At 41.4% G+C, this 14,339-nt stretch overlaps 3 protein-coding genes across 5 annotated transcripts; 2 read left to right on the top strand and 1 right to left on the bottom strand.

The window, feature by feature from the left end:
* The first annotated feature begins 3 nt into the window (after positions 1-3).
* Positions 4-2,809, top strand: cenpl (centromere protein L). 3 transcript variants are annotated; one of them, XM_024009565.2, is made up of 5 exons: positions 4-141; positions 1,295-1,463; positions 1,633-1,884; positions 1,952-2,497; positions 2,595-2,809. In XM_024009565.2, the coding sequence occupies exons 1-5, from the start codon at positions 17-19 to the stop codon at positions 2,667-2,669; spliced, it is 1,167 nt and encodes a 388-aa protein (XP_023865333.1). In that variant the 5' UTR covers positions 4-16; the 3' UTR covers positions 2,670-2,809. The 3 variants fall into 3 exon arrangements, with proteins under 3 accessions (XP_023865333.1, XP_023865335.1, XP_023865334.1); XM_024009567.2 differs by lacking the exon at positions 4-141 and adding an exon at positions 766-928; XM_024009566.2 differs by lacking the exon at positions 4-141 and adding an exon at positions 948-1,104.
* A 1,776-nt stretch (positions 2,810-4,585) lies between these two features.
* Positions 4,586-11,995, bottom strand: LOC111979353 (kelch-like protein 20). Its single transcript, XM_024009842.2, is given in 12 exon segments — positions 4,586-5,930; positions 6,036-6,142; positions 6,347-6,494; positions 6,496-6,550; positions 6,931-7,064; positions 7,217-7,360; positions 7,599-7,782; positions 7,987-8,197; positions 8,572-8,730; positions 9,252-9,825; positions 11,179-11,242; positions 11,866-11,995. Coding segments are annotated over 11 exon segments (1,824 nt in total). The 5' UTR covers positions 11,202-11,242; positions 11,866-11,995; the 3' UTR covers positions 4,586-5,845.
* Positions 11,996-12,157: 162 nt separating this feature from the next.
* Positions 12,158-13,960, top strand: ankrd45 (ankyrin repeat domain 45). The gene is given in 6 exon segments (XM_024009843.2): positions 12,158-12,582; positions 12,817-12,876; positions 12,879-12,983; positions 13,278-13,372; positions 13,468-13,606; positions 13,787-13,960. Coding segments are annotated over 6 exon segments (753 nt in total). The 5' UTR covers positions 12,158-12,260; the 3' UTR covers positions 13,819-13,960.
* The last annotated feature ends 379 nt before the right edge of the window (positions 13,961-14,339 follow it).

The raw sequence follows: 14,339 nt of genomic DNA on the forward strand, positions 1-14,339 counted from the left end.
CATATATTTGACGTCAATGTTGAATGATGCTGTAATCGACTACTGTTCCTTATCAAGATTCCAGTTGCATCATGGGAAAGCGCGATGTTCAAAATCCACTTCCGGTTGTGTGTTTTTTTCAGTCATGGAGGAACGGAGCAGGTACACAACTAATGAGATCGCTTATCTATTGTTAATTAATATCGCTAGACGACGTTAGCGTTATAAAAAAAGATAGCTAACTAAGCTGTTGGTCAGCGAGCGATGAAATCAGACCGTATCAAAACAGCAGCTGCTTAGCCAAAACTAGCTCTCATAAACTRTTAAGTTAGTCGGCATTCTGCCTTCTGTACACTACAGTTTTCAGCGGGTTAGCTTCACCGACGACTAGCCCATGTGAACTACAACCCCAATGCTGTGTTTTAATGTCAGTCATCACTTGCAATACGGCTTTCGAAACAAATGGTCCTTATCTTTCATCAGCGAGAAAGACTCCAAATAAAACATATACTGTAACTTGGCACTTTTGCACAGATCCATATGGCTATGGGTGCCTCTAGACCAATATTTGACAAAAGGAGTTTATTCCTTAGTCAAATGACCTTACATGTTCTGTTTAAAGGGCGAATTGGCTCTGGAAGCCAAAATAGACAAATATTCAATCTAAATGTGAATTGATTCTCAATTGCAGTACTGTTTTAGAAACATAAATCCCTCTACTTTCATATCACAATTTCACAAATGTAAAATAAACACTTACTGTACACTGTTTTAACACCAGTTGCAGCAAAGTATTTTTCAATGGCTACACCTGGCGTCTGTCATCTGTTTACACACAGGTGTTCAGAGATGCAGATTGCTAATTAGCGCAAGTAGTCCACTATGTCTGTTTTCTTTAAACTCGCGCTGTGACATGGAACAATGGCAGTGTGGGAACACTAACCTTAAGGTGTGTAGTATTTTTTTTTTTTAATTGCTCGCTGATATGAAAGATGCCTTCCTGTTTCCAAAACCATACCYCAAGCGATGTTTTAATGTTTAGAGCAAGCGATGGGGCTCTTAACAAAACACCTCTGGTCAGAAGAGACTGTCGTCCATAAGCGAATTTTAGCCTCTATGAATGGAGTAAGCCAAAGCTTGCTAGCGTTAGCAGTATCAACCCTTTTGTATACTATCAGAACAAGGCCATGCTAGCTAGTTTGTGACAATGTTTTCTACTTCATCACTTCAGCTTTCCTTTTTTTCTTATTTATTTTACACTGCTTGGTGTAAAATAAATGTTACATTACCTATCATAACATAATGTTCTTTACAGCATTGTAAAGACCCCACTTAACAATGTCTTGGCACAACGAAAGAGCACGAGTTACCGGCGATCCATGCGAAGCTGCGTTGAAGCAACTAATCTGAGATACACATCAGGCCATCTGACAGCTCTAAGAATACCAAGAAGTAGAAGAACTCCAAAATCACGTGTTATCACAGTAAGTAGCTAAAACCAATTGTGGTTGTATTCACAACTATTCAACATCATTGTGTAAAGTTGACTCGACTAATGGGTAGGCTTGATCCTGTAGCCCTGTTTGAACTTTTTAGACATTATCCTTTGAGTGTAGTATTTGCAGCCATCCGACTTCTCTCTTTGCTCTCTAGAAACAGGTTGACCCAGACCAAGTGGCACTCCTGGTGAAGAAGGAATGGGAGCTGTCGTACGTCACACCTTTGTACCAGTTCAGACACACTCAGTTGAAATCCTATTCAAAGCACCTATCAGCTTTCATTGTATCAGAGAAGCAACAGGGCCTAGCGATTGAAGTTGGCCAGGAATTGGGCTTCAAGGTCAATTTCTCGGTGGTCCTTGGGTTGGCAGAGACGGATGAAGATGCTGAGACGGTTTTCATACAGGTAAGGTTTTTTACAGTACATACTATATTCTTTGGTGTTCAACGTCATCTGTTGTTCTCATCCTCAGATTCTCTCCAGACAAGTGTTTGCTGCAAAAGATGATGCTCAGAAGGTTGTGTGGAGTGGCTGGCTGACCTGCGTCAACGGTGACTTGGAGTATCTCCGATCACTARCATCAGAATTTGTCAGTTTGCCTTTGCTCTGTACCAGGGGACCAGAGTCTCTCACAGTTTTGGTAAAATCCTGGTTTGAAAAGACATTTGACTGTTGCTTTGGCCCTCTTGGTATCAACTCTACCAACCTCCAGTGGCTCGCAGCCCTGTGGATTGGGTGCCACCCCACCATCAACATCCAATACCTGAAACTGGTTTGGACCCTCCCAACACTACCCCCTATGGATGTTAAGTACACCATCCACCCACAAGATGCCTGGGAGCTTTGGGACAGTGTGCGGCAGGATGACACAACAGATGTCAGCATCGAGGAGGTCACCAGGTTCATCAAAGGGCTGCAGTCACACTTCTTCAGGCACTTCAGGATAGAATTGTCCGCTGGGTCACTGATGCAGGTCTCCACGGCTTTGGGTTCTTCTCACCATAGTGGAAAAATCAAGGTATATATCATGCACACATCTGGAGAAATATCTAGAACTTCAGATCCTAATGAAATGCTATGACTGAAACAGATCTGCTATCTCTTTTCCTTCACAGATTGCAAGCCCTACCTACATCACCACCATCCTGCAGCTGCTGACAGAATGTGCCCTCCTGAAGATGCCCATCTAATCAACATTTGTGCATGTAAACCCCACAATTACTGTCCATATGAAATTATACTGTTTGACACTTATATTCCTGTAAATAGCATAAGTACCTGTATTGTATGAAAAGGCAAGTGCATACATTACAAAATAACCATTCCTGCTGCTTTTGTTCTCTATAGATATTATTCATTACAAGCTAAAAGTGTAGACATAATTGTGCTACCGCTTAAAACGGCACAGCATGGTTCCGTCAGTGTGTGGGTGATAATTAAGCAATAAGCCCCGGGGGGATTTATGGCCAATATACCATGGCTAAGGGCTGTTCTTAAGCGCAATGCGGAGTGCCTGGATACAGCCCGTAGCCGTGGTATATTGGCAATATACCACAAACACCTGAGGTACCTTATTGCTATTATAAACTGATTACCAATGTAATTAGACCAGTAAAAAMAAATGTCTTCTCATACTTGTGGTATACGGTCTGATATACCACGGCTGTCAGAATTCAAGGCACAAATCACCCAGTTTATAATTTATTATATAATCAGGTTTGAGACATGGTAAATCCATTGCCATCAAGTAACTTGGGCAGAAGTTCTCCTATATATACACAATCCTTTCAGTCCAGATTTACAGTACAGTGAATCAGGTGGCTAAGTGAAAACTAACAAAGCCTAGTTTCCCAGAGAACTAGCCTTGTAATCCCTGTGCAGTGATTTCCTAAATGGTTAACAGTGAAGTAACTGCTGAAAGAACAGAACCTATAAATACTTTTCAAATACAGATTGTTTTTTGAGCTTATTAAAGTTGGAAATAAAAAAGGTTTTTATTAACAGAATGGGTTATTTTGTCAGTACACAGACAAATCCACAACAGTTAATAAGGGTAAAATGCCACGTGTTTTATCAAGGCTTATAGCTCATAAAGAGAAATTAAGCATCCCTCATCTTTCTTCCTAAACATTTGCCCCCAAAACGCTTCCATACTTATGCATGAAAGAGGGACATTCATTTCAGAAGGTAGCAATTTCTCTCCCACTGAATGACCGGTATAGGCTAATAATTACTTGAGCAAATGACACATTTGGGTGATATACGCATAGGGATAGAGTTTCAGCAGAACACATGATGAAATATGTTTATGCTCAATGGTAACATGGGATTTATATAGACATTAAAATGCTTRGAGTATCAAAATGCTTCGAGTATCACGGTAAAGCTGGTGCGTTTTAGTGCCTTAACCCCTTTTAAAACAGGCTTCTGGGTTTTTGCATTGGATTCGTCTATTTCTTCCGCGATTAACAGCGGCTGAGCTGGAGCTGTGTTTGTGAGACAAGGAAGACAGTTCTCACAAATGTCTGTAAAGTCTGAACGGTTTGACTACAAACTTATGACTCCACTATGAAACTCGAGATACCTACAAACATGCACTGTTTTGCTCACAAGCCACAAGAGTCGTTAGAAGGTAAAGGCTCTTCTACATAGATTGGACACCCCAGGACATAGTGTCTATAATACTGTAATAAGCTCACAGTTGCTACCACAAATTCTACACAGCTGTCACTGAATAGTTGGAGATTTATTTCCAACTGAGAAAACAATTTCTATACTTACAGCAATCTTATAAATCAATTTTCTATAAGGTTTTTGCTTGGTGAACCTTGTTTTCATTGACATTTGTGAATAAAACTCATAAATGCAACTGTTCAGGTCAAATTATTTTGTGTTCTACTTGTAGCCATGGTTGTCCTGAAAAGAAAATGGCAAAACACTTCAATGTGAGGCTAAATTTGAGGGCGTCGCAGGCAGATAAATGAAAGTAGTGTATTTCAGGTTTTTCACCCAGGGATTGCCTGGGTCGGGTCTGATAAGGTTAAGATGAAGTCATTTTTCAATTAAGCATATTACTGAATGTCCATCGATGTTTTGCATGCTCACCAAATAATAGGTTAAAATGCATAATACATCAACCGGTTTATTATTCCTTTGTAACTGCGTTTTAGATTAACGACAATGCAACTCATTCCTCAAGAATAATCTATAATAGATTAAAGTGCAAGACTGTCTCAGAAATGTGTCATATAATGTTAAACGCACAAGCGATGTGTCAAGGAGTTGCTCCTAAAATAATATCAACTGTTATCCAGCCTTAAATGGGCAATAACAATCTTGTATGAAACAGTTATATACACTGAGTATATAAAACATTAAGAACACCTGCTCATTCCTTTACATACTGACCAGGTGAATCCAGGTGAAGGCTCTTATTGATGTCACTTGTTAAATCCACTTCAATCAGTGTAGATGGGGGGGGGGGGGAAACAGGATTTTTAAGATGTGAGAAATGGTTAGTGTATGTGTGCCATTCAGAGGGTGGAAAAGATAAAACATTTAAGTGCCTTCAAACATGGTATGGGGGGTGCAACTCATTATTAGGAAGGTGTTCCTAATACTTGGTATACTCAGTGTAATATTGTGTAAGCAGCACAGTGCTAACATCTTAGTCGACCAACAATTGACCCCCAGTTGTGAATATAGAACTCCAGGTTATGCTCAGTGTCTACCTCCAATAAAAACAGCCAAAAAATAACATATTCTAAAATAATTATAATCACAGTGCATTCAATTTAGAGGAGATTTAAACAACTGCCTAACAAGTTCAACTATTCACAATCAAGATCAGGAGAAATAATGCGACCACATCCTACATTTTCAGTTAAACATCAGCTCTATTTGACGATTCTTCGTCATGCCCCATTTAATATTTAAATGTAAACTCAATGTTGGTATAGTATAACAGGTCACACAGCAAAAGTCTGAACTGTATCCTAAAGTGCAGCTGCATCATTGCATTTCAGTAACAGAAAAGGGGGAAATTAAGAGTTTGCCGCAGTGATGTCATAAATAATAGTTCCTCATGTGATTGATGCAGGCCAATTCAGTTGGTTCCTCTTGGCCTTGGCTGGCTTGGCGTGTCAAGTCATAATACAGGAATTACAGAATGGAGAGATGAACCATAGACTACTAGATGAGAAGCCTTCCAGAGTTGACACATCTTGTAGTCACTCAAGACTTTTCCTTGGCTTGCCAATTACACGGCTGTGGATAAGTTAAAGTTAATATAGTCTTCCTTCCTTGCATGATAAACAATGTTTCTTTCAGAGGCACAAGCGACGGTGAGGCCTTTAAACGGGTGGCGTTACCATATGTGGGATTCACAGTGAGTCATTTTGATAACACCAACCCCTCCTCCAAGTCGCCTGTAGTTCATTCCACCGTAGAGTCTGGAGGACAAGAAGAATGAATATGAATAACAGGTTCTCTCAGGTTCAACACAAGCACTCTTAGGGTAATACATCTTAAGTAACCTCTTGCATGCAGTTACCTACCTCCATGTGTTAGCGTCAGGATCATAGACCTCTATTGTTTTAAGATATGTTGTCCCGTCAAAGCCACCCACGGCCATTAACTGACCATTTACCACCGCTAGTCCAACCTGCAAGACAACCAATGCTCCAAACATCAACAGGTGAAAGCCAACGTTTGATTAATTTCCTATTCTTTCACACTTCATCTAGTTCATCCCAACAAAGTTGGTTAAATTACCTGATTTGATAGAAAGGTCTAACACTTTGCCTGCTTATCCTAAAATAAAAGACCCAAACCAATCAAAAGTCAAATGTAAGAGATCCAGACTGACCCCACTACGCCTTGAAGTCATGGCTACAACAGGTGACCACTGGTTGGTCCTGGGGTTGTAGCGCTCGGCGCTGCTCAGCTCGGTGGTGTCGTCACGACCGCCTACAGAGTAGATCATATCCTGGTACACTGCACAGCCGGTTTCCTCCTGTGCCCATGGGAGAGACGGTGTGCCAGCGGTTCTCTTGCGGATTGTACCTCTCCACTGTGCTCACAAATGAGCAGCGCAAACATGCATGGGTTAGGGGGGGGGGGGGGGGTAGAGCAAGGTCATATTCATTAGGGTACACCATAGCAAACGTAGGCAAGAAAACAAAACAAAAACAAGTGTTTTTTACTGAACAAGTTCAGGTGGTCCCTCCCTGTTTCAGTCAGTCTTCTTCCATTTGGTGCCTAACTAATACGATAAAGATCTCTGTAGGAAACTTTGTGGGCATTTATGTGATTCTAGGATCGCTTTTCTTAGGATCTCTAAAGCTTCTCATGTGACTTATAAGTATAAATAAATAAAGTAGTATACACCCTTTTAGTGATGTGCTGACCAATGAAAGCTACTGTACTGTTTCCTAAGTAATTCATATGTACCTGTATTGAGAGGGGACGTGCCATCAGAGCCTCCCACCGCATAGAGGAAGCCCCCCAGTACAGCCACGGCTACACCCAGGCGCCTGGTGCTCATCGAGGCCACGCGTGTCCATTTGTTCTCCTTGGGGTCATATCTGCAACAGATCATGCATACAGTCAGATTACTCAGAGGAGTCAGCTTTCTGTGATATTTTAGGATGCATGTAAAAATGTTTATTATAATACTTTTAGTACTGCAAGATGATTTGTCTTTGCCTCAGCATGATAGAACACACTGTATAGTCACCTTTCAACAATGTTGAGACACGATACTCCATCTTGGCCCCCTACTGCGTACAGATACCCTCCCAGGACAGCCACACCCACACTGGTCCTGCACGTGCTGGTGGGAGCCACATCACTACTCCACTGATTGGTCTTGGGGTCATACCTGTTGTGGAGAGTGATTTCAGTACAGTAAGATAAGGAGGTTAAACAATGGAAGGAAGATAAGCCTCTTGATAAGATCTGGCAGGTGTTCCAATATTTCCTATTTAGTGCACTACTTTGACCAGAACACTATATACAGTAGGGGACATAGTGTCATTTGGGATGAGGCCCTATAAATAAACATTAACGAGGTGGTGACACGTGGACATTGTTTTAGAAACAGGGAAGGAAATGTTAACCTCTCCACACTGTTGAGATATGAGGACCCGTCATGGCCGCCGACAGCATAGAGAAGATCATCAAGGACACTGACCCCCACTCCACAGCGCCTCTTACTCATGGAAGCCACCATGCGCCACTCGTTGGTCTGTGGGTCATATCGCTCCACACTGGAAATGGCATCCCCACTGCACCACCCTCCAACTTCGAATATGAAAGAGGAAATAAAACACTTTGTAGGACTTTGTCTCTTCTAACCCTACCCTTTGGAATATTTTGTATATTCAATGGACAACATGTTGGCCAAACTAGGCATGACTGTTATTTTGAAAACCTTTTATAAGCAGATGTGATCAGACACACGTACTGAAAGAATGCTGTAATGTTAAACAGTTTTAAGACACTAACCTGCAAACAGCACTTCTCCACAGCGGATGGGCTTCCGGGGCCGTGTTCTTGGCCCTTGCATTAGAGGTCGCTCTTGGGGCAAGAGGAGGTAGTTCTTTGCCTCATCAACCAGGTCTCTGCACTCCTCATCACTTTTGATGAGAGGGTCTGATCCCACCGTTCCCACCAGAAATTTAGGGCTCAGAAGAGGAAGACGAACGTGCTGGAGCACCTACAACCAGAAAACATATCCTGAATCAATGACTTACCAGGTCGATAAACACACGTTCGGTTTCACACTGTCGCTAGTCTTATGTCTTACATTTCCTTTCTGAATTAAAACTAAAATGTGTATAAAGTTTGAGTAATGGAAAACAACATTCTATCTCATACTATGAACTGATCAAGTGTTTACACAGCAGCTATCACCTGAACTGATCAAGTGTTTACACAGCAGCTATCACCTGAACTGATCAAGTGTTTACACAGCAGCTGATCACCCTGACTGATTTAAGTGTTTACACAGCAGCTATCACCTGAACTGATCAAGTGTTTACACAGCAGCTATCACCTGAACTGATCAAGTGTTTACACAGCAGCTATCACCTGTGGCAGCTGTGGCCGGCGCTCCTGAATGCTGTATTTGACCCAGGCCATGACTGCGTTGAAAACCTGCTCTTCACTTCGCACATTCAGTTCATCGCTGGAGATAATGTCTATCAGCTGGTTGGCTGGAAGCAGCATGAACTCCTCACTCTCCATCACCTGAGGGAAAAGTAAGCAAAATTACTTCAGTCATCCTTTCATCAGTTGAAACCTGTTAAAAGCCCACAAAAAAGACAGGGGCTGTGCTCAAAAGAATGATGAATGGTAAGGCAGTAAAGTTAAACCGGCAGCAGCATCTAATTCACATTTGAAAATTCTGAAAGATCAATGGCAATTATTTCCTGAGGATACAAATAACATGAGGATTTAAATTCATAGAAATACTAAACTGGGTGTGATTTTTTTTTTGACAATGTAGAAAAGAGATTAGCCTAACTTTATTGCCAGACTGTGGGGCTAAAATTAGACTCTCTCTGGAGTTCAATAACGGGTAACCAATGTGGATTTTCAAATTAATAGCTAAACTAAGTGACTAACTAATCCTAAAACAAAAATGTCCTTCTTATAAGCAGAGGTAAGACAAGCTAAATTTTCTAAATAATAAAATAAACAGATTCAAGAGTGTGCCTCAGAGAGTGAGTGCACAGACTCACATGTATGCAAAAGAGAGACCACCTCACCTCTTGAAAGTTGTGCTGTGTAAACTTGTCAGCTATCCGCAGCAGCTCGCGGCAGGAGTGGGTGTCAGCAAATGCACGGATACCCAGGCAATTGGAGGGGTCCAACTGACGCTTGAGAAACTCACAGCAAGCCTCCTGAATCTCGGCCAGTTGTAACAGACAAGCGGCGGGCAGCAGCGTCTGCACGTTGCCCTCCTCTACAGTAACCTGCGAGGTGTAGGCAAAGTCAATGAGAAGCTCCATGGCCCGCTCGTCAATGTCCCGGATCACAACCTCAGTCTGCCGACTCTCAGCCAGCTCGCCTGTGAACATGGCCCTGAAGTAAGGGCTGCAGGCCGACAGGATCACCCGGTGGGCATATATCTTTTTGGCGCCGACCACCAACACGACATCACACAGTTCCCTGTGCTTGCGTAGCAGATTGATGACCTCTAACGTCTGGCGAGGGTGCTTGTCCGACACATAGGGCATGCGTGCCGGCTGGGGCACACCCTCTGGGAGCTTGTTGGGGTCACCCAGTGTGCAGCGTGCGGTGATGTCCATTCCGGTATTGTCTGGGCGTGCACTTGTACCCCTGCAGAACAGACACATAAAGCCAGAGATCAGGGATAAACATCCACAATCCAACACTGATTTATCATAAAAAACAGCCACCACAAAACCTAATCAAAGGTAATAATTGGTCTTGTTGGTACTGTTAATGTTGGTATTGGTGGGAGCCAGAATCAAAGACATAATAGCCTAATTCCTTAAGCTAAAGAGACATCAGCTATGTCTGAACTATGGACAGTTGAGGTCTATATGTGAAAGAACCAAGTACCAAGACAGAAACATCCCCTTTCAACTAGGCTATGACTTACATTGTCTACAGTGCAATCCAAGGCCTCTTCAGTTGGCATCTGTTATCCCCCGAGCAACTGCCTGAGCAATTCTTGTTGCCAAACAGTAATCAACTCTTCCAATTATAGCTCAATTTGCAGTGGCAACAGGAGACTTTCTCTGACCTCCTACACAATGTAAATAGAGCATAGGCTACTACACAGAACAAATGAGGACTGTCTTTCAAATCTAGTTCTACAGGAGGTCCAAGGTACATCAATACTTACCGGGCTAAATAAGGTCTTTCTTCAAAAYAAAGTTGATTCTACGTGGATGAATTCGTCAAACCACAAAGACTCAAATTGGCCTTGAAACATGGGGCCACAGCTGTTTGGGTATTGATGCAAGTGATACTGGCTACAGGCCTAGCACTCCCAGTTTCACCAACCCCTAGCTGGGTTCTCATCTCTGTGGAGTTGGGTTGCAACGTCTGTCGGCGGAGTGTACCTCCGACTACATGGAGTTGCTGTCAGTTGATAGGAGGAAACAGCCAGTAGTTGCATTTGATATAAGTTTCATTAAAAAAGTATAGATTTCAGCAAACATTGAAAGGCAATCAGCTACAGAAGACAAACATAGGGGCACCACAAGGGTTTAAGAATGATAGTTTTATAAGTATCGACTGACAGCGACTTGATGTAGTCGGAGGTTCAGACCGGCCACATTTGTTTCCACTCAACTCCATTGATGTGATGTAGATTGTTGAGTTCAGAAAAACTTGTCTTACCAACCCCAAGACACCTCACTGGTTTGGGTTCATTTCCAAATAATCATAGGTGAAGCATCCTACTCCACTTATATAATAGAAGCATACAGAACTCAACCCCCATTCATTTTGATCATATTACATTTTTATACATTTCCAGCAAACCTAGCCTACATAATAATAAAAAACAGCCACCCTGAAATTTCTATAATTTGTCATATAGAATAATTAACTAAACGAGGACACAATTGTCATTGGATGTCAAAGGTTGWGCATGTATTTTTAACAGAATGAGATTTAAACATTTAAGCCACACACAAAAAAACTAAAGTCATCACATACCTGCGCATTGGCTTTCCGTCCATGCACAGAAAAACAACCTTTGGTCCCACAACTTTTTGCCAACCTTTGTGAATGGAAAAACAAAGGAGGGATAAGTTCCAATTTATTATAAGGAGGAATGTTAGCACACACAAGCCACTACTACTGTAACATACAGGGGGAAAAACACACTGTGTTTCCCATATTGAGGTTACCATGATATGCAAGTAATGACTAGTCAGACAACTAGCTTGAAAAATGTGTACCCTATTCGAAATGTCTTGGTAGATAGCTGACCAGCTAACAGGCCGATAGGCTAATAGCTAGGTACTGTTGATCCAGATGAGATTGAAATCTAACTACTGTAGCTAACAAACTAGAAAAACAAGCTACTATTAGACAAAGACTCAAACTAAGCTAGGAAATAACTAACGCTTACTAGCTTGCTAATTGTTATATTTAGAGGGCTATGTAGCTAGCAGACTGCATTTCATTTAAAAAAAAAGATATCTCGCTAACATCGAATGTTAGCATTTAGCAAGCTAGCTGGATACTCTAGTCAACTTTCAGGAAAGCAGCTAACGTTAGCTAGCCGCCTCCTGCCAGAGCTAACGGTCTAGCTAGGTTAGCTAACCACAAATATTTTCCATGGAGAAATGCTATCGTTACTGGATCAAGAAAAGATGCAGGTCGAAAACAAATACTTACCTTATATTTCCATTCGAACGTCTAGCAAAGTGACAGATCGCCAATATTTCAAAAGCTACATTGCAGAATCACAAGCTACGCTTTCTTTAGACATTCCATAAAATTACAATCGACAGGAAATGTGCATTGTTGTGTATTTCAGCGCAAGGTTCCCCCTCGGWACGATTATTGGCTGGTGTTCTACTAGCACATAGTTCCGATGTGCGCATTGCACAGGAAAACACAAGAATTAGTAAATGTTTGTGGGGATTATACACTTTCCACGTCTTTTTTGTGTGTATATAACGTTGCACTTTCCACACCAATCAAATTACAAAAAGACAATACAGGTAGTCATCCTTTCCTTTTAAGGATTGGTGTTAGCAGGGAAGGATAAAGGAGTGACCCTTGTATCCATGGAAACAATACGTGTAATTTATTTATCTAGCAAAACTACTTTGCCAATGAACCAGAGCATACTACGCTATACCAGAACAATGCAGTCAATTGAAGAAAATGCTGTATTTCACTATGCTTTGACTGGAGACATCGAAGGTCTACAAAAACATTTGGAAAACGAGTGCCTTTCTGGCAATGAAGAGCCACCGGAGGATTTGTTCTGGGAAAAGGATGAAATGGGTAGAAATGCACTTTTCATTGCATGTATGCTGGGAAGAAGCACCACTGTGCGGGAACTTTTGAAGCATGGAGCTCATGTTAACGAGTGTACTGCAAGAGGTAAGTGTTCCAAGTTCCAACAATAGAATTGGAACTATACTACTTGGTGCGCACACACACACACACACACACCACACACACACCACACACACACACACACACACCACACACACAACACACACACACACCACACACACACACACACACACACACACACACACACATTAAACATCAAAGGATCACATCTCTAGTAATAATACACAATACCATGGTCATTTTGATTTTCAAATGCAGGTTATTCCCCACTGCATTGTGCAGCTCTCTGGGGCCAGCTTGAGACAGTGAAAACTTTGGTGGACTTGGTGCTGACATGCAGGCGAAGAACTTCCGCAGGGAGAGAGCCATGGAAGTTGCCTCCCGTTATTCTAAAATGGATTGTGCAGGATATCTTACTTGGGCAGGTGAGATAGAATGAAGTATGAGAGTCAGGCACTTGTATACGCTTCAGGATGAGGCCAGTGTGTGGTGTGTGTGTGTGTGTGTGTGTGTGTGTTGTGTGTGTGTGTGTGTGTGTTGTGTGTGTGTGGGTGTGTGTGTGGTGTGTGTGTGTGTGTGTGTGTGTGTGTGTGTGTGTGTGGTGTGTTGTGTGTGAGAGAGAGAGAGAGCGATAGATAGATGAGATATATGAGATACACTTCCTTTCATAGCATGTGCTGCATGTAAACATAATTATTAACATGATTATTACACTCCAGAGGCTAAGCAGGACTTGCAGTCCTACATAACACATGTGAGAGACACCATTGCTGACCCAGAGAAGGTTCAAGGGAAACTCAACAAGGAGGATAAGGTAACACAATTACATTAACTCAATAAACTATTATACTCCCAGTAGACATCTCCCTCTCTTGTCCTTTTTTACAACAATTTTTTCTCGCTACCTAGATCATATGTACAAACACCTGCTCAGTAAAGTCGGATTGGATCCAGAATGCCAAGAACCCATCTATCCAAGACTTCATTGAGCAGAGGAGACATATTGAGGACATTATTATCCCCATTCTGTCCAAGCTCACGACTCAACGTGAGTATGACTATCAAATGATTTTGTGCAGGATCGTAATTCAAGTCTATCTACACAGCACATTATGCATCCTAGATGTGTTATATTGGAAACCTATTCTACCCACTTTGACATTGTGTGGATGTATACTGACTGAATATCTATGACTTGAGAGTGATGCATTTTTATTTCTATTTGCAGCTGAAGTCACAGCTAAAGCAAGCAAAAACTGAAGATAAACAATGTGTCACAATCAAATATACTCAAAGAGTCCAGAGAAAGTCTAAAACGGTTAAACTGACCAAAGTGGAATTTATCAACCATTGCATGTACTATCAAAATATTTTAAATAATAAAATATCAGAACCACCATAATTTATCATGTGTGCATTGTCTTTGCAAGTTAACAGATCACTGGGTTGATGACTGGGATTATGATTTTGAGGTGGAATTCTCAACAGACTGAGAAAACTATACTTACCACAGTGGGGAGACATAGTACACAGTTTGGTGTTATGAGAAGTCTGAGTGAAAAGACATAAAACAATGGTTTATATACATAATTGATATAAGCATGTATAAGACATGCTGAAAGTAGTATGTAATCTATTGATGATATAAATTATAAAACTAGCAATAACATAATTGAGGTATGGTAGTTTAATTCACTCACTTGAAGACAATTTTGCATATTTTAAATGGTAATCAAATAAGACAATTAGCTAGGTATCAAAAAGAAAATTAGTTGCTGCAC

Source organism: Salvelinus sp. IW2-2015, linkage group LG19 (genome assembly GCF_002910315.2).
Source record: "Salvelinus sp. IW2-2015 linkage group LG19, ASM291031v2, whole genome shotgun sequence".
Classification (NCBI taxonomy): Eukaryota; Metazoa; Chordata; class Actinopteri; order Salmoniformes; family Salmonidae; genus Salvelinus; species Salvelinus sp. IW2-2015.